This window comes from Colobus angolensis, unplaced genomic scaffold (genome assembly GCF_000951035.1).
Source record: "Colobus angolensis palliatus isolate OR3802 unplaced genomic scaffold, Cang.pa_1.0 Scaffold79, whole genome shotgun sequence".
Taxonomy (NCBI): Eukaryota; Metazoa; Chordata; class Mammalia; order Primates; family Cercopithecidae; genus Colobus; species Colobus angolensis.
The window spans coordinates 6,485,019-6,503,576 of record NW_012121709.1 but is presented as its reverse complement, the minus strand read 5'-3'; the positions used below and the strand labels follow the sequence as shown (position 1 = coordinate 6,503,576).

The 18,558-nt window shown below is 43.8% G+C and overlaps 1 protein-coding gene across 3 annotated transcripts in view; it reads left to right on the top strand.

The window, feature by feature from the left end:
- TAOK3 (TAO kinase 3) overlaps nucleotides 1-17,718 on the top strand; it is a 248,328-nt gene extending 230,610 nt beyond the window's left edge. For all 3 annotated transcript variants that reach the window (XM_011928713.1, XM_011928714.1, XM_011928715.1), the window contains 4 exons: nucleotides 4,332-4,571; nucleotides 6,018-6,230; nucleotides 15,160-15,342; nucleotides 16,358-17,718. In XM_011928713.1, coding sequence (XP_011784103.1) covers nucleotides 4,332-4,571; nucleotides 6,018-6,230; nucleotides 15,160-15,342; nucleotides 16,358-16,519 — 798 coding nt within the window. In that variant the 3' untranslated portion in view covers nucleotides 16,520-17,718. The remainder of the gene's footprint in view (nucleotides 1-4,331; nucleotides 4,572-6,017; nucleotides 6,231-15,159; nucleotides 15,343-16,357) is intronic.
- The last annotated feature ends 840 nt before the right edge of the window (nucleotides 17,719-18,558 follow it).

Here is an 18,558-nt window from a genome sequence, read left to right as displayed (position 1 = left end):
TAGCTGGGACTACAGGCATGTGCCACCACACCTGGCTAATTTTGTATTTTTAGTAGAGACAGGGTTTCACCATGTTGGCCAGGCTGATCTCGAACTCCTGACCTCAGCTGATCTACCTGCCTTGGCCTCCCTAAGTGCTGGGATTATAGGCGTGAGCCACCGTGCCTGGCCTCGTTTATTGGAACATTTCTAATGGAAAATACTGAGAAGCTAAATACCTGAGTTTTAGCCTCGGTTCTCTTTATAGATGTTGTATCACTTTTTGTTAGTCCTTCAATTCCCAAATGCCTACTAACACATATAAACGGGGGAAATCCTTACAGTCTTACCACCTCATAGGGTGGCCATTTAGATTGAATGAGATGTATGGAATAACTTTTAAAAATGGAAAGCACATCATACATTATTATGTAGGCACAACACTGGCCTCATAATAAGGTGAATAATTTTTCCCCCATGTCTCAAATATTAAAGGTAGCTTACCATCTTACACCTCAGCAACTCAGATGTACAAATTAAAGGTAAAGGGAACAACTTGTAACAGAAAAGCCATTTCAGTATCATGTTTTTCTTACTCTTCTAATAGTTTATAAAAACTAGATTTAAGATATATGCCACATATTCACTTCTGAATGGAGAAAAATGATGACGTATTTATGTATTCTGAAACACTTTCCTATGGTCTTTCATTGTATCTTTACAATTACAATTACAATAGTTCACAGTGCGTACTGCTATCCTTATTTTACACCTGAAATATAGATTAAGAGACTTGCCCCAAGCCATTCATGAGACTTATAGAGGAGCTGAAACTGACTCATGCCCTTAGCACTTTTCCATTGATTCTCAAACTTTCATATATATCAGAATTAGCTGCGTAGCTTGTTATACAGACCAGTCGCTTATAACACAAGTAATTCGGATGTAGGTATTCTGTGGACAATACCGTGAAGCATTTCATTAAGCATGAAGAGAAGCACTTGATTTCTTCTGAAGGTGTTTGCTTGCTTTGTGTCAAGAACCCATGAGTTTCAGGGCTCTTAGTAACTCAGACTCAGTTTGCATTTCTCAATTTAGGAAAGTGTGGGATGAATAAATGCCCGATATTGGGACTCCTGGACCCCAATTAAAACCCTCATTTGAAGGGGTTTCCTTGGCCTGGGAGAGCTTTCATCTGTGGGAAGGGCTCTCTGTCCTTTGGTGCCACCTAGGGGTCAGTTACTGATTTGTAAAAAAGAAATTTGATGGTCTAAGTAAAGAGGAAAAATAAAGGAAAACACAGGAGGAGATGAGAGAGAGAACTCTAGGGGCTTATTTTTTATTCCTTAAAACAAATTTAAATTGTATTTATACTTTGGATTTTTTCTCCTTATAAGGTCCCTAAGGGGGTGTACGTGTTCACTGTTGTATCCCTAGTTCCTACAGTAGTGTCCAGCACATAGTAGGTGCTCAGTAACTACTTGTTGAATGAATAAGTGAATGATTAGTGAATATGCTCTAGTACTAGATGCTGTGCTATTAAAAGGATTTCTCTTCAAATCAATAGGGAGCCCAAGTGTACAAGATATTTCCAACCACGCCAGTATAAAAATGTTATCAATATATCTATTAAAATAAATAATTTGCATTTTCTCCCATAGTGGATACCATCAGAGAAGAGAGCACTCTATTGTTCTAATTTAAAGTACAGCTGAAGCTGGGGCATGGTGGCTTACGCTTGTGGTCCCAGCATTTTGAGAGGCTGAGACGGGTGGATCACCTGTGGTCAGGAGTTTGAGACCAGCCTGGCCAACATAGTGAAACCCCGTCTATACTAAAAATACAAAAATTATCCAGCGGTGGCGGTGGGTGCCTGTAATCCCAGCTATTCGGGAGGCTGAGGCGGGACAATTGCTTGAACCCTGGAGGCGGAGGTTGCAGTGAGCCAAGATCACGCCATTGAACTCCAGCCTGGGCAACAAAGTAGAAACTCTGTCTCAAAAATTTAATAGATAAAAATAAAGTACAGCTCAAAAGTGTTCACCTTTCCCTGACCTTCTTTTTTTTTTTTTTTTTTTTTTAGACGGAGTCTCGCTCTATCGCCCAGGCTGGAGTGCAGTGGCCGGATCTCAGCTCACTGCAAGCTCCGCCTCCCGGGTTTACGCCATTCTCCTGCCTCAGCCTCCCGAGTAGCTGGGACTACAAGCGCCCGCCTCCTCGCCCGGCTAGTTTTTTTTGTATTTTTTTAGTAGAGACGGGGTTTCACGGTGTTAGCCAGGATGGTGTCGATCTGCTGACCTCGTGATCCACCCGTCTCGGCCTCCCAAAGTGCTGGGATTACAGGCTTGAGCCACCGCGCCCGGCCTCCCTGACCTTCTTAATAGTAATACCGCTAGGTTGGGCACAGTGGCTCACGCCTGTAATCCTAACACTTTGGGAGGCCAAGGCGGGCAGATCACCTGAGGTCAGGAGTTTGAGACCAGCCTGACCGGCATGGAGAAACTCTATCTCTACTGAAAATACAAAAGTTAGCCAGGCGTGGTGGCATGTGCCTGTAGTCCCAGCTACTCTGGAGGCTGAGGCAGGAGAACTGCTTGAACCTGGGAGGCGTAGGTTGTGGTGAGCCGAAGTCACACCATTGCACTCCAGCCTGGGGGACAAGAGCGAAATTCTGTCTCAAAAAAAAAAGTAATACACCCTTTTCAGAAATCTTACAGCATAAAATCTTTTATAGCATTCATCACTTATCCAACCTCACTCTCTCTCTTTTTTTTTTTTTTAATTTGCACGTAAAACTTATTTCCTGGCTAAGCATGGTGGGGTGGCTCATGCCTATAATCCCAGCATTTTGGGAAGTTGAGATGGGAGGATCACTTGAGTCCAGGAGTTCGAGACCAACCTAGGCAACATAGTGAGACCCCATCTCTACCCGCCCCCCCCCAAAAAAGGTATGTCCCTGTATTAATTAAGATTTTTTTGTTTGCATGTTAACTGAAATTTATTTGAGCTAGCTTAAGCCAAAACCAGGGAAATTACTATAGAAATATGGAAATGTCTTATAAAATCAAATACAGTAATACAGCTGGACCTACTGGAGGGCTCAGAAGCAGTAAGCAACTTAGGCATCAGTATATTCCCTGCACTTCTCTCTTTTTCATTTCTTCTTGGTCTGAAGCCCAGCTTTCTCTAATCCTCAGCCCTCATAGCAGCAGATGACTACCACATATGCAGTTTTTATATGCCTCAATTCCAGCCACACATAGAGATTAACTGGTTCTGAATATCAATTTCAAATTCCAAGTAGAGAAAATAAATTGACCCAGGTTGGGCCTCGTATCTAAATCTGATTCAGTGAGCTTTGAGCAGAGCATATACTTCAATAAATGTTTAGCGCACTTCCCTATTGGAGTGTCAGTGAGTTGAGGACAGAAGTCATGGTTTAATAAATATTTTTATGTACTGAGAGCACATTGTTCAGATCTTCATATATAGTGCTATTTAAGAAATATTCTTCAATTGAGGAATGAAAAGATTTCACCCAACTTCCCCTTTTTTTCTAGTTTGCTTTCCTTTCCTCCTTCAACAACAAAGAAAGAAAGAAAAGGAAGAAAGAAAGACATGAGTAGAACGGAAAAGAACAGAGTGATTAGATCTATAAATGATTAAACAGATTGTGATGTGGAAGATGAAAGAGGATAGATGTCATCTGTTTTTTTTCCCCAGCATGCCTTGAACTCTGAGATTTTAAAAAATAGATAATTGGCCTACTTCTGATTCGTGCAAAAACAAGGTATTTCCCAGAAAGCTAAGAACATTGCAGATATTATCAATTTAATTCTCAATCTTGATTGCATATTGGAACCACCTGGAGAACTCTTAACACTACTGACATCAGGCTTCCACCCCAGACAGTTATGAGAATTTCACCCTGTGAGATTCAAGCATCTTATGTTTGAAAAGTTTCCTCACATGATTTTTATGGGCAGTCAGGGTGTAGAACCACTAGCTTCACTGAAGAAACATTTATGTAGACCTATGCATAGCACATCACCTAAGGTTCACAGCAGCTCTGTGAGGTAAAAGGGAGTCAGGCAAAATTAATCCCATGTTACAGATAGTGCAGTAGTGATTGCTGTGAAGTTGCCCATTTTGTAAGTGGTGGGCCTAGGAACAGAATCTAAACCTGAAGAGATTTTTAATTTAATCTCATTAAGTCCTGCTGCCAAACACTAATGGGTTTAATTAAGAGATGGTTAGCAGTGCCATTCCTTGCCATCCCTCACTTAGTTGTGCATTCCTTCCAGTTCCTCTCCATTCACCTCTCTCTGTTTATCTTTTGTTCCTGGACGCAGGAACTAAATAAAAAGAGGACCCAGAAGGAGATGGAGCATGCCATGCTAATCCGGCACGACGAGTCCACCCGAGAGCTAGAGTACAGGCAGCTGCACACGTTACAGAAGCTACGCATGGATCTGATCCGTTTACAGCACCAGACTGAACTGGAAAACCAGCTGGAGTACAATAAGAGGCGAGAAAGGGAACTGCACAGAAAGCATGTCATGGAACTTCGGCAACAGCCAAAAAACTTAAAGGTAAGAGGAGATAGCATTTCCCTATTTGTGCTTCTGGACAGTGTTGGACCAGAGCAGTGGTTTCTCTCCCTGAAGCGTCAGAGTCACCTGAGCAACTTTTCAGAATCACAAATTTCTGCGCCCCATACCTATTGCATCAGAATCTCCAATTGTAAAGCACAGAGTATCTTTAAGCTCCTGAAAAGGAGATGTTGGGCAAGCTGGTTTGGAAACTATTAGTATACTACATTATCTATCAATTTGTCATCATATCCATTGTGGAATTTCTCTGAGCACTTCATGACCTGCCCTCTTCAAAACTGGACTAGTAGCAGTTTATGGTTCTAATCCCAGGAAATAAGGAAGTTATATTGGTGTTAGATACTTTGAGCACCGCTGTATTGAGAAAGACTCTAAAGCCACATCCAAGCTTAGGAGGAAAGAGTGTCATTTATTAGTGATGTCTGTCATGGTCATCAGAAATGAATCTACAAGTGCCTGACATTTACCGCTTCTGCACTAGAGATGCAGAGATGTGAAGGAAGTCCTGTGGCCCTCACTGCCTCCAGCTAATTTTAGCTGACTGCTAATTAACGAGTTCTGTGTACTCAGCCATTGCTATATATCCAGGAGGACATTGTCAGTGTTGGCACAGATGTGAGGCCAACCTCGATCACCCTGGCTGTGCATCTCTTCAGTCAAATCCTAAGCTAAGCAGTGATTTCTGTCACCATTAGTCCTCAGAGTGTTTGTGAAGTGCACACATGACTATGGGGCAACCTGATGGAATGCCTTCCGGGCTTAAAATGATATATTCTACCTTCTCTTTGCCCAGATGCTTATTTGATATTGCTACGTGCAAGCACAACCTCTTAATGGGGAAAAAATTCTAAATCACCTTTCTCTTTCAGTTTATGCTGAAATCCAGTGGAAATGGGTTAAGATATGAGGTACTATCCATATGCTCTCCTTTATGGAGTTGATAAGAAATTGCTATAAACCAGAGCAGTGAGAGCTGGCTTATATAATGCTATCCCCTCTCTCACTTGGAAGCAGAGTGAAACACAAAAAGGAAAAAAAAAGGAAAAAAATAATGAACAGTGGAAGACACTGAAGTGTCTATCTGACTAGGAAAGCATGAAAAGAGTTGCCACTCTTTCAGCAAGCTAAGCTACATAATATCCCTCAATCTGCTTAGAGTCGCCATCCCCTTGTAACAGTTCATATTTTCTTTGGAGCCATTTGTAAATTCAAAATTACTTACAGTCATTCAATATGAAACCAAAAGTATAGGTGGAGTAAACTTTTGCTGTGTCATACATACTGCTTGATTTTTATTGATTAGCAATGTGGGTCACTGCACCAAAAAACAGATGCTCTCAGCACTTGTATTATATCATTATAGTAGAAGGCTTTCTGCATTTACTGATGTGCCTTTATTTTTCCTTTGTCACTTTTTCTACCCAGGCCATGGAAATGCAAATTAAAAAACAGTTTCAGGACACTTGCAAAGTACAGACCAAACAGTATAAAGCACTCAAGAATCACCAGTTGGAAGTTACTCCAAAGAATGAGCACAAAACAATCTTAAAGACACTGAAAGATGAGCAGACAAGAAAACTTGCCATTTTGGCAGAGCAGTATGAACAGAGTATAAATGAAATGATGGCCTCTCAAGCGGTAAGTGGTTAGGTTTGGTGCCACGGCTTCAGGAGCGTTGGGAATCGAGAAAATCCAAGATCCAGCCTGTTGTTCCCAAGATGATTCTTGCACAAATTTAGGATATTGATGTTTTTCTGCCCAAAGGACTGAGGAAAGGACGACGCTGAATAAAGCCAAGCCAATGTGGATACTTGCTGGAGTGTCTTATAAGATGGAACTCAAGGAGTGACATGCCACATCAGACCTGTGGCACATAGGGACTTTGAGGGCAAATGTGATAGATACCACGTATGATATCATGTGTTCATTTATCAAAGATTTTACTGACTGCCCTCCCCCCAACTAATATCAGGCACAAATGAATAAGACAATCCCTGCCCTTAGGGAGCCCACAGTCAAGTGAGGAAGGCAGACACACAGACACACTCATGCATTAAACTTATTAAGCATCAGTGTTCAGCATTCTGCTGGACTCAGGGTGAGCTAGACAGACAATTTGTCAGTCAAGCCAGGTGGTCAGATAATGAAGCAGTAATAGTAAAACATGGTAAGTGGGGCCGGGCGCGGTGGCTCAGGCCTGTAATCCTAGCACTTTGGGAGGCCGAGGCAGGTGGATCACAAGGTCAGGAGTTCAAAACCAGGCTGACCAACATGGTGAAACCCCATCTCTACTAAAAATACAAAAATTCACTGGGCGTGGTGGCGGGCACCTGTAGTCCCAGCTACTCAGGAGTCTGAGGCAGGAGAATCGCTTGAACCCGGGAGGCGGAGGTTGCAGTGAGCCGAGATCATGCCATTGCACTCCAGCCTGGGTGACAGAGCGAGACTCCATCTCAAAAGAAAAAGTAAGTGGTTTGAAATGGGAGGTACTGGGGGTCAGGGGAGAACAAGTAGGATTAACTAAGCTGGTCTAGGGAAATCTTCCTGGAGGGAGCCAAGAAACTTTAAGGAATTCATTGACATAAACCGATTCCTTGAAACTGGAACCTACATAGGCAAAGGTTCAAACAAAGGAAAGTATATAGAGACAGAAAGAACTTTGGTGTGAGCCCAAAGTTCAAGAAGGAAGATTGCAGGAACCTAGAATGGAGAGGTCAGAAAGGGAGCTTGGGATGGAAGCTTGCCTGGTAATTTGGTGAAGATTTCCCAAGGAGATGAGTCTTAAAGAGTAATAGTTTACCAAATAGGCATAAGAGAAAAAGTTATTCCTGACAGAGGATACAGTATATGCAAAGACTTAGAGGCCTGAAAGAGGATGACACATTTGAGAAACAATGAGTAATTGCTATGGCAAGAGTATAGGATGCTTGTTGAGGGAAAGTGGGAGGATGGTCAGGGTCAGAGCCTCAGAAGCCAGGAGTTTGGACGTTATTTTGTAAGCAATGGAGAGCTGTTGAACCCTGTTTTAAGAAGGAAAGTATAACTGGATCAGATTTGTGTTACAGAAAGATGTTGGCAGAAATGTGGCAAATATAGGTAAAAGGACCTGTTAGGAAGCCATTATAATAGTCCAGGAAAAAGATGATGAGAGAACATGCTAATGGAGATGGAGAGGAGTAGGAAAGGTTTTAAGAAATATTTAGGAGGCCGGGTGCGGTGGCTCACGCCTGTAATCCCAGCCCTTTGGGAGGCTGAGGTGGGTGGATCATGAGGTCAGGAGATCGAGACCATCCTGGCGAACACGGTGAAACCCTGTCTCTGCTAAAAATACAAAAAATTAGACTGGGTGCGGTGGCTCACGCCTGTAATCCCAGCACTTTGGGAGGCCGAGGCAGGCGGATCATGAGGTCAGCAGATCGAGACCATCCTAGCCAACATGGTGAAACCCCATCTCTACTAAAAATACAAAAAAATTAGCCGGGTGTGGTGGCGAACACCTGTAGCCCCAGCTACTCGGGGGACTGAGGCAGGAGAATGGCATGAACCCGGGAGGCAGCATTTGCATTGAGCCTAGATCACGCCACTGCACTCCAGCCTGGGCGACAGAGCAAGACTCTGTCTCAAAAAAAAAAAAAAATTTAGCCAGGCATGGTGGCAGGCACCTGTAGTCCCAGCTACTTGGGAGGCTGAGGCAGGAGAATGGCATGAACCCAGGAGGCGGAGCTTGCAGTGAGCGGAGAGCGCACCACTGTACTCCAGCCTGGGTGACAGAGCGAGACTCCATCTCAAAAAAAAAAAAAAAAAAAATTTAGGAGGCAAGAATGGAAATAACTTAGTGACCAATTTGAGAGGTTTGACAACAGAGTAGAATAGGTCATTATCTTGCCAAGCTAGAACAATAAAATAGTGAGTTTGTATGCCTGCAAGGATAATTGACTAAGCTGTAGACATGGTATCTGAGTTTCGTGGTTGTCCAGGTAGAGAGGTACAGAGGTACAGATAATGGAAACCTGTAGTTTAGGAGCAATTTCAAGATTAAAGGCAAAACGCTAGACTTCACTGTTATGTGGGTGCACTTGTGGCTGGTAGGAATAGATGAGATCTGCTGGGAATGGGAGATATTCTTAGAGAGGAAAGAGCTAAGGACAGAGTCTGGTAGGCACCAACATTTGAGGGCTGAGTAGAAGCAGAACAAAAATGAATAATCAGAGACACAGGAAGGGAACCCAAAGAGAGCGTGTCACAGGAGCCAGAGCAGGGGTTTCTAACTGGCAGCATCACATGTTGCAGAGATCAATTAGAAGAATAAACTTTGAGGTGTTCATTGGACCTAGCACTGGATTCGTCCGTTGCTTATCTCAGAGAATCAGTGGAGTGGTGGGACTGGGAAACATCATAGAGCATTGGATGAGGGATTGTAAAGTGAAATCCAAATGGTAGGTGAGACCGCTTTTCCCAGATCCTCATCAATGAAGGAAAAGAGAACAAGAGCTGTAGCAAAAGGGGGAGATAGTTGGAGGAAGACTTCTGTTAGTTGAGAGAGGCTTAAGCATGCATGTTCTTAGGCCGAGGATGGGAGCTAGTGCGTTCATCTATTCATCCATCCAGCAAGTATTCATTGAGTGCCTACATGATGTACCAGGCATCTGGAGATACTGTGGTGGATAAGACAGTCATGGATCACGTCTTCATGGAGTTTATGGAAGCATGGAGGAAACAGACATTGAAAAAGTCTACTCCATGTAATGGCAGAGCAAGAGCAAGGTGCCAACAGAGTACAAACAGGAGAGCTCGCCTGGTCTGGAGAGTCGGGAGAGGCCTCCCTGGCCCAATGGCTGTGTAGGCTGAGGAGCCTACACATGAGGAACATGTGTGAACGTGGGGAAGGCAGTGGCACTTCGGAAGAACTCACAGAAATCTGTTATGTTTGGGATGTAGGGAACTAGGAGAGGACCAACGTGAGAACAAGACTGGGGGGGTAAACAGGCTGGGTCACGTAGGGGCTTTCAGGCTTTGGTAAGAATTTTTGTCTTTATCCGAAACAGTGAAAAGCCATTGGAGAGTATTAAGCAGGAAGTGACATCAGATTTGTGTTTTTGAACCATCACTCTGGTGACATGGAGAATGGCCTGGGAGATGGGAAGAATGGATATTAGGAGATGATTTGTGAAGTTCCTTTTACCCGGGGTACGAGGGAGTGGGAAGTAGACTAGAAAAAGGGCAGTCGGGATGAAGGGGAAAGTTACTAAATTTGGTGGGAGGTAGAATTGAGAGTACTTAATGACAGGTTGAATGTAGAGTCCAGTATTCCGGATGACTTCCAGTCTCTGGTTTGAACAAAACAGTAGATGATGGGTGGGGCATGGTGGCTCACGCCTATAATCCTAGCACTTTGGGAGGCCAAGGCTGGCAGATCACCTGAGGTCAGGAGCTCGAGACCAGCCTGGCCAACATGGCGAAACCCTGTCTCTACTAAAAATACAAAAATTAGCCGGGCATGGTAGTACACACTTGTGTAATCCCAGCTACTTGGGAGACTGAGGCAGGAGAATTGCTTGTACCCAGGAGGCAGAGGTTGCAGTGAGCCAAGATCATGCCACTGCACTCCAGTCTGGGTGACAGAGTGAGACTCCATCTCAAAAAAACCCAAAAATGTCGGGCGCAGTGGCTCACACCTGTAATCCCAGCACTTTGGGAGGCCGAGGCGGGTGGATCATGAGGTTAGGAGATCGAGACCATCCTAGCTAACACGGCAAAACCCCGTCCCTACTAAAAATACAAAAAATTAGCCAGGCGTGGTGGCGGGCACCTGTAGTCCCAGCTACTTGAGAGGCTGAGGCAGAAGAATGGCGTGAACCCGGGAGGTAGAGCTTGCAGTGAGCCAAGATCACGCCATTGCACTCCAGCCTGGGTGACAGAGCGAGACTCCGTCTCAAAAAAAAAAAACAGTAGATGATGGTCTACCTATATTTACCTATATGGTAAAAAGGGAAGTGGAACAGATTGGGGAGTGGGAAGGAAAAGGTGATGTGTTGGCTGTGTGGAGCCTGAGAGCCTGGGAAACATCCAGGGGAGGATGTCTCTAGTAGACTAGAGGAGTTCGTCTGGACCTCAGAAGGAAAGTCTGAAATAGAGGTCTAGTGTGGGAGTCATTTGCACATATGTAGATGGCAAATGAGGCTTTTGAAATAGATGAGATTCTTAGGAAGAGCAGTTAGAGGAAGAAGAGGGTCCAAGACAAAGACCTTAGGAACACCCGCATTTAAGGGCCAGGTAGGTAAGGACTACTGGCAAGGGAATAGTCAGGGAAGACAAAAACCAAGAAGTTGTGGTATCTCAGAAGATAAAGATTTCAAGAAGGAAGGGGCAGTCGGCAATACCAAATGCTGCTGGAAGGTCAGGTAATGGGCCACTTCCAGACCATCATGTGTCACCTTAACGTGAGCGGTAGAAGTAGAGGGTTAGGATCAGAATGAGTGCGAGGAAAGGAGTGGAAAGAGAGGTGAAAGGCAAAGAGAAGGAAGAAGTTGATAAGAGACGTAGAGGTTGATAGGGTTTTTGTCTGGTTACTCTTTATATTCTCAGCATCTGCAACAATGTGTGGCATACAGCCAGCATTCAGTGAATGTTTGTTATATAAAATGGGAGAGACCAGGCATGGTGGCTCATGCCTGTAATCCCAACACTTTGTGGGAAAGGTCACCTGAGGCCAAGAATTCTTGACCAGCCTGGGCAACATAGCAAGACCCCGTCTCTATAAAAAATACAAAAATTAGCCGGGCGTGGTGGCGCATGCCTGTAGTCCCAGTGACTTGGGAGGCTCAAGCCCAGGAGTTCAAAGCTGCAGTGAGCTATGATCACACCACTGCACTCCAGCCTGGGCAACACAACAAGACTGGGACTCTTACAAAAAATAAATAAGATGAGAGAGAACAGGATCAGAAATAGAGATCAATGATTACCCTCGAATAAAAGGAGAGAAATGCCCTTTCTTCTGAGACAGGGAGAAGATAAGTGTGTGATCATTACAGTATCCTTCACTGACTACTTACCATGTGGCAAGTACAATGGTAAATATCTCATAAGTGTTATCTCATTTCACTTTTGTGAAACCCCTTTGAAGTAGTTACTGTTTTGACCCTAATTTACCTGTGAGGAAACTGAAGTTCACTGAAGTAAAGCAACTTGCTTAGGACAGGAGTTGGCAAACTTTGTCTGTAAAGGGACAGATGGTAATTAACTTTGTGGACCACAGGGTCTCTGTCACAGCTACCCAGTTTTGCCATTGTAGCACAAACGCAGCCATAGACAAAATATAAATTAATGAGTATTATCAGTGTCCAATAAAACTTTATTTACGGCCGGGCGAAGTGGCTCATGCCTGTATTCCCAGCACTTTGGGAGGCTGAGGCAGGGGGATCGCCTGAGGTCAGGAGTTCGAGACCAGCCTGGCCAACTGGTGAAACCTCGTCTCTACTAAAAATACAAAAAAATTAGCTAGGCATGGTGGCGCATGCCTGTAATCCCAGCTACTCAGGGGGCTGAGGCAGGAGAGTCGCTTCAACCAGGGAGTTGGAGGTTGCAGTGAGCCAAGATCATGCCACAGCACTCCAGCCTGGCGACAGAGCAAGACTCCATCTCAAAATATATATATATATATTTACAAAAAGGCACCAGGCTAGATTTGGCTCATGGGCTGTAGTGTGCCAACCCCTGGCTTGGGGGTAAGGGGGAAGGTCACATAGCTAACTAGTGGTGGAGCTAGATTTGAACCCATCTTGGGGGGAATCCTGTACGCCTGTATGCTTGGCTGCTACTATGTTATATTGCCTCTTATATCTTTTTTCTCAGTGTAAGCCACTGTAAAGAACAGACATATTTACCTATACTCTTATAAAACTTTTTAATGGAGCCAGGCACGGTGGCTCACACCTATAATCCCAGTATTTTGGGAGGCCGAGGCAGGCGGATCACCTGAGTTCAGGAGTTTGAGACCAGCCTGGCCAACATGGTGAAATGCCATCTCTATTAAAAATACAAAAATTTAGCTGGGCCTGGTGGCACTTACCTGTAATCCTACTCAGGAGGCTGAAGCAGGAGAATCACTTGAACTTGGGAGACAGAGGTTGCAGTGAGCTGAGATCACACCACTGCACTCAGCCTGGGCAACAGAGTGAGACTGTCTCAGAAACCAAGAAAAAACAACTTTTTAATGGATTTGATGTGTGTAACCTTGGGTGATAAATACTAAATGCTGGAACATCTGATTTCTAGCACTGGGCCGTCAGAGTCACAGCTGGTGCAGAACAATGGTACCAGTTACTGATAATAATAATAGCATGCCAGAAATAAAAGGAAATGGAGATGTTCTGAATGTTTAAAAACATTTCGATGGTCTAAACTGACCATAGAATGAACCTCTCATCCACTTAGCCAGGGCGTACAGTAACTAATGCAGACAAGTGGAATAGGACTTTCACTTCCTTTGCTGATAAGGAACCTCCCATATCAAGGGGGAATCAATAACAGCCCTCACTGGGAGCCAGTAAATCCTTTGGCATTTTCCTGTGAGTCTGTTCCTGCCAAAGACTATGTATTGTGTCTAATGTCTCTTATCCCTTCATTCCTTACTGGGAAAATGAGAACTATCTGTCATCTTTAAGGGTTTTAATGAAACCTAGTTAGGATTAATTTTTAGATGGTACCTTGGAAATATTACATAATTTATTTTATGTTCCTTTAATCTCTATAGTATGTTTCTCCAGAAGTATTAAAAGAAGACACATGCAAATAACTATCTAAAACTATTTTCTTTCTTTTTTTCTTTTCTTTTTTTTTTTTTTTTTTTTCTGAGGCAGAGTCTCGCTCTGTCGCCCAGGCTGGAGTGCACTGGCACTATCTGGGCTTGCTGCAAGCTCCGCCTCCCAGGTTCACACCATTCTCCTGCCTCAGCCTCCCGAGTAGCTGGGACTACAGGCACCCGCCAGCACACCCGGCTAATTCTTTGTATTTTTAGTAGAGATGGGGTTTCACCATGTTAGCCAGGATGGTCTCGATCTCCTGACCTCGTGATCCACTGGCCTCGGCCTCCCAAAGTGCTGGAATTACAGGCTTGAGTCACCACGCCCGGCCCTTCTAAAACTGTTTTAATATAACATTTCGAAAAGTAATTTTTCAATCAAGATATGTGTATTGTCACAAACTGGACATAAGGTGGAGAGTAAGTATCTTGGAAAAGTGGTCAATATGGAAACACAGATAAGCTCAGGGTAGATGGACTGATTCAAGGGTTCTAATCTCAGTTCTCAGCCAAACTGAGGGCCTGCCAAAATTGGACCAAACCAAGCCTGTGACCAGGGGTCATCATTCCTAAACACTGTCCTGCTGATGGTCCGAACGAAGCCTTCAACTCTGCTTTGAGAAGTTGGCACTTCTGCTTGGTTCATTCTCCATGCAGGATCTGGGTATCTTGTATAAGACAAAGTTCAGGCATTGCTTCAAAGCAGTTATGCCTCTTAAAATTATCAAGGGTACCTACCCTCTGTGGGGAAAAGATTTGTTCTTTTTATGAGACAAAGTCTCTGTCTCCCAAGCTGGAGTGCAGTGGCATGATCATAGCCCACTGCAGCCTCGAACTCCCGGGTTCAAGAGATTCTTCTGCCTCAGCCTCCCAAAGTAGCTGGGACTACAGGCACATGCCACCACGCCTGGTTAGTTTTTTAAAAAATCTTTGTATAGATGGGGCTCTCACAATATTGCCTAGGCTAGTATCGAACGCCGGGCCTCAAGCAATCCTCACACCCTGGCCTCCCAAAGCAGTGAGATAACAGAGGTGAGCCACCAGCCAGGGAAGAGATTTTGAACCACTTGGAGTTTTGGATTGGCTGGCCAGCAAGGTAACTTTTATAGCCGACAATAGGTGCCAACATTACTACTTGGAGCGTAACAGTACTGTGGCATATTCCTCAAGTTTTATGGAAATTGGATTCATTTTTTTAGAGTTAAGCATTTCTAAATGATTTTAGGGTTAAAGATCTTGAAATAAGGACATGATCAGTTGAAACCAAAATAATGATAACTGCTACTATTTCTTGAACACTTGTAATGCATTGAGAACCGTGCCTAGGATTTTATATGAATTCTTTCATTTAATCTTCCCACCAATCTCAGACGATAGGAACTATTCTTGTTATTTTCTTGAGGATGAAACATGAGATCTAGAGAGGTAGGTGATGTGCCAAGGTGTAACACACACAAGTGGATGGTAGAGCTGTAACTCAAGCCCCGGAGCCTACCTCCAAAGCCCATAGTTGTAGCCTTCCTGACGCCTGCTGCTGTGGTTTCAGACCGTACTGAGAAGAATGTGTTTGGTACGTTGTAGCCCACTGGGCAGACTTGACTGGTTTTGATTCCTAACTCTGAATGTACCCAGAGCATCTGTGTTTTTGAGGGGGGGAACCAATTTCAATCCAAGTGAGGAAGCCTCTTCCAGTAGTTACCAGGGGCTGTAGGCCACCAAGGGCTGTAGGCAAGGGTGCATGACCGTGTGTGTCTTCTGTGCCCACAGTTACGGCTAGATGAGGCTCAAGAAGCAGAATGCCAGGCCTTGAGGCTACAGCTCCAGCAGGAAATGGAGCTGCTCAACGCCTACCAGAGCAAAATCAAGATGCAAACAGAGGCACAACATGAACGTGAGCTCCAGAAGCTAGAGCAGAGGGTGTCTCTGCGCAGAGCACATCTTGAGCAGAAGGTATGAGAGCATTACCGGGGGTCCCATGCCACTGGGTGGAAGGGGGCGTGGCTGAGGGAAGTGCCATATATGCAGCCTTCCTTAGTTGGAGATTAAACCGGGCACTTTTCACTTATCTGCTTTATGCTACTGGTACCCTTGCGAGGTAGGCATTGTTCCCATTCTGCAGGCCGAAACACCAAGGCACACGTGTCTGACCCCACATCCTAAGTCTTTCTGCTACTCTGCTAGGAAACCCTCAACGTTCCCAGCCAGAGGAATGACGTGGGTTGCTGGGGAGATTGATGTGACACCTGAAAGGTACTGTGAGCTGATAGCAGGGCTGCCAAATGGCACGAGGAAGCCAAGTGTATAATAGATTTGACTTTTCAGCTATTTTTAAACCGAGAGAAATCACCAGCAGGGCTCTTTAAAAAAAAAATTAAAATGATGATAGACTGCTATTGCCATGCATAATAAATGTTACCCCAACTGAAATATGCATTGCTTTAGATATTCTGAAGAATATGAAGTAGAAAAGATTTCATAAGGCATCTCAAAGCTGTTAAGCATTTATTTGCTTAACCAGTTATTTGCACTTTCTTCCGGTAGTTCCCTGAGACCAACATAACAGACTATTTTCCCAGCTCCTGTTCTAGAACTAAATTACTAATGACCCAGGAGGCATTTGGCTCTCTGCGGGAAAGCAGCACAATCCAATTGTGCTTGAGTGTCTTTTAGCTTCTCCTGAGCCATCCCCTAACACAGGACACTGACCTAGATCCGCCCAGCTGCTGAGCTTGCTAGAATGGCATTGCCAGCCCCAGGTGGACCCCAAACATTTTTATTCTTGTGTGCAAGTTTTAAATATAATGATTTAAATGCATTGATCACAGGACTCGGCCAGCCTTCCTCAGTCCTCCCTTAGTTCCTGTGTGTGTGTGCACTTCATATGTGTGCCTATATGTGTGTGCATGTCATGTGGGTGCCTGTTAGGAGATGCTTTCCATTAAGAACTGCATTGTGCTTGTTTCAGATTGAAGAGGAGCTGGCTGCCCTTCAGAAGGAACGCAGCGAGAGAATAAAGAACCTGTTGGAAAGGCAAGAGCGAGAGATTGAAACTTTTGACATGGAGAGCCTCAGAATGGGATTTGGGAATTTGGTTACATTAGATTTTCCTAAGGAGGACTATAGATGAGATTAAATTTTTTGCCATTTACAAAAAAAAAAAAAAAAGAAAACAGAAAAAAATTCAGACCCTGCAAAACCACATTCCCCATTTTAACGGGCGTTGCTCTCACTCTCTCTCTCTCTTACTCTTACTGACATCGTGTCGGACTAGTGCCTGTTTATTCTTACTCCATCAGGGGCCCCCTTCCTCCCCCCGTGTCAACTTTCAGTGCTGGCCAAAACCTGGCCGTCTCTTCTATTCATAGTACACGTCACAGTATTGATGTGATTCAAAATGTTTCAGTGAAAACTTTGGAGACAGTTTTAACAAAACCAATAAACCAACAACAAAAAAAGTGGACGTATATTGCTTTAAGCAATCACTCATTACCACCAATCTGTGAAAGTAAAGCAAAAAATAATAATAATAAATGCCAAGGGGGAGAGAGACACAATATCCGCAGCCTTACACCTTAACTAGCTGCTGCATTATTTTATTTTATTTTATTTTTTTGGTATTTATTCATCAGGAATAAAAAAAAAACAAAGTTTTATTAAAGATTGAAAATTTGATACATTTTACAGAAACTAATTGTGATGTACATATCAGTGGTGACATATTATTACTTTTTGGGGGATGGGGGGTGGGTGGGGTGAAGAGATCTTGTGATTTTTAAGAACCTGCTGGCAAGAGTTTAACTTGTCTTCAGCATATTCTGATTGTATCATAATCATTTTCTGCTGTTGCAGAGGATGTGAATACACTTAAAGGAGCTCACAGAATCCCAGTAGCACAAATTGGGCTTTGGCAAATCGTGTATTTTGTGTATAGAAGGAATTTAAGGAGAGGTATTACTTATTTTCATATTGTATTTTAACTGTTTCTCTGATCAAATTTTTTTACTTCCTCCTCCTGTTCCTCCCCACCTCCCTCCTTTTCCAATTCAGTATTTGGAGTTCAACACTGTCTCTCAATCAGATCATCTTGGATCTTTTTCTTTACTTCCCTTCCCCTTCCTAAGTCCCATTTCTTGGTCATAAATATTGCATTATTCACACTTTCAAACTGTGTATTTTCTTACAATAAAAAATGATGAAAAAAAAAAAAGGCTTTACTTCTTTTGCATGCACTTTAAAAACAAAACAAAACATTTTTCAGGTTCCAAGGAAGAGCATGATAACTGTCAGAGCTTTTAATTATATTTGTAAATAAAAGTGTTCATCACATCGCCTTGCTGTGTTATTGTAGCAGGAGGTTTCCCTTCTAGGTTCCCCAGTTCACAATTCAGAGGGACAGCCACCCTCCTGAAACTGTGCTCCACAGCCTCAGTCACTCAAACAAGAGCCATTCAAGACTTTCAGGTAAAGCTGCGTCTTCCAGGTTCTTCTATGGGGCCGAAGACAGCATTGCACCATTCGATGTGGGTTCATGGTCAACTGCACCTTTCTGTCCTAAAGAACGGAAGGCATCCACGCACACACATACACACACACACAACCCCCCACGTGCTAGTTGTGCATAGAAGCATGCATTGCTGAAGAGAGAAACTGGGCACCCTTAAAGGAAAGCAGGCTGTGGAGAAGGCACCATAACCAAATATTTGAAATGATCCCATGTAGTATTAGACCCCCCCCCTCATATTCTGCTTTTATTAGAATAATTTTACATGTAAAACAATGAGATAGTAAAACATACAAAATTTCAGGGATATGATTTGGGGGTCAGGACAATCTCAGTAAGATCCCATATGCTTAAGGCTGTATCAGGCTTGTCCAACCCACCTTATTTTGTTGTTACTCTGTTTTGTTTTAGGCTTTTAACAGCCTGCAGTCATACATTTATGTTCTGCCTCCAGTAATAAGTGGAAAAGGGGGATGAGGAAGGGGCTTTACTGGCCCAACCAGAAACAGAAGCTAAGAACCCGGAGACCCCTGGAAATTGCTCTTTAGAATATGATGACCTGGGATGGGCCCAGCACTTTGGGAGGCCGAGGCGGGTGGATCACCTGAGGTCAGGAGTTCAAGACCAGCCTGGCCAACATGGTGAAACCCCGTCTCTACTAAAAA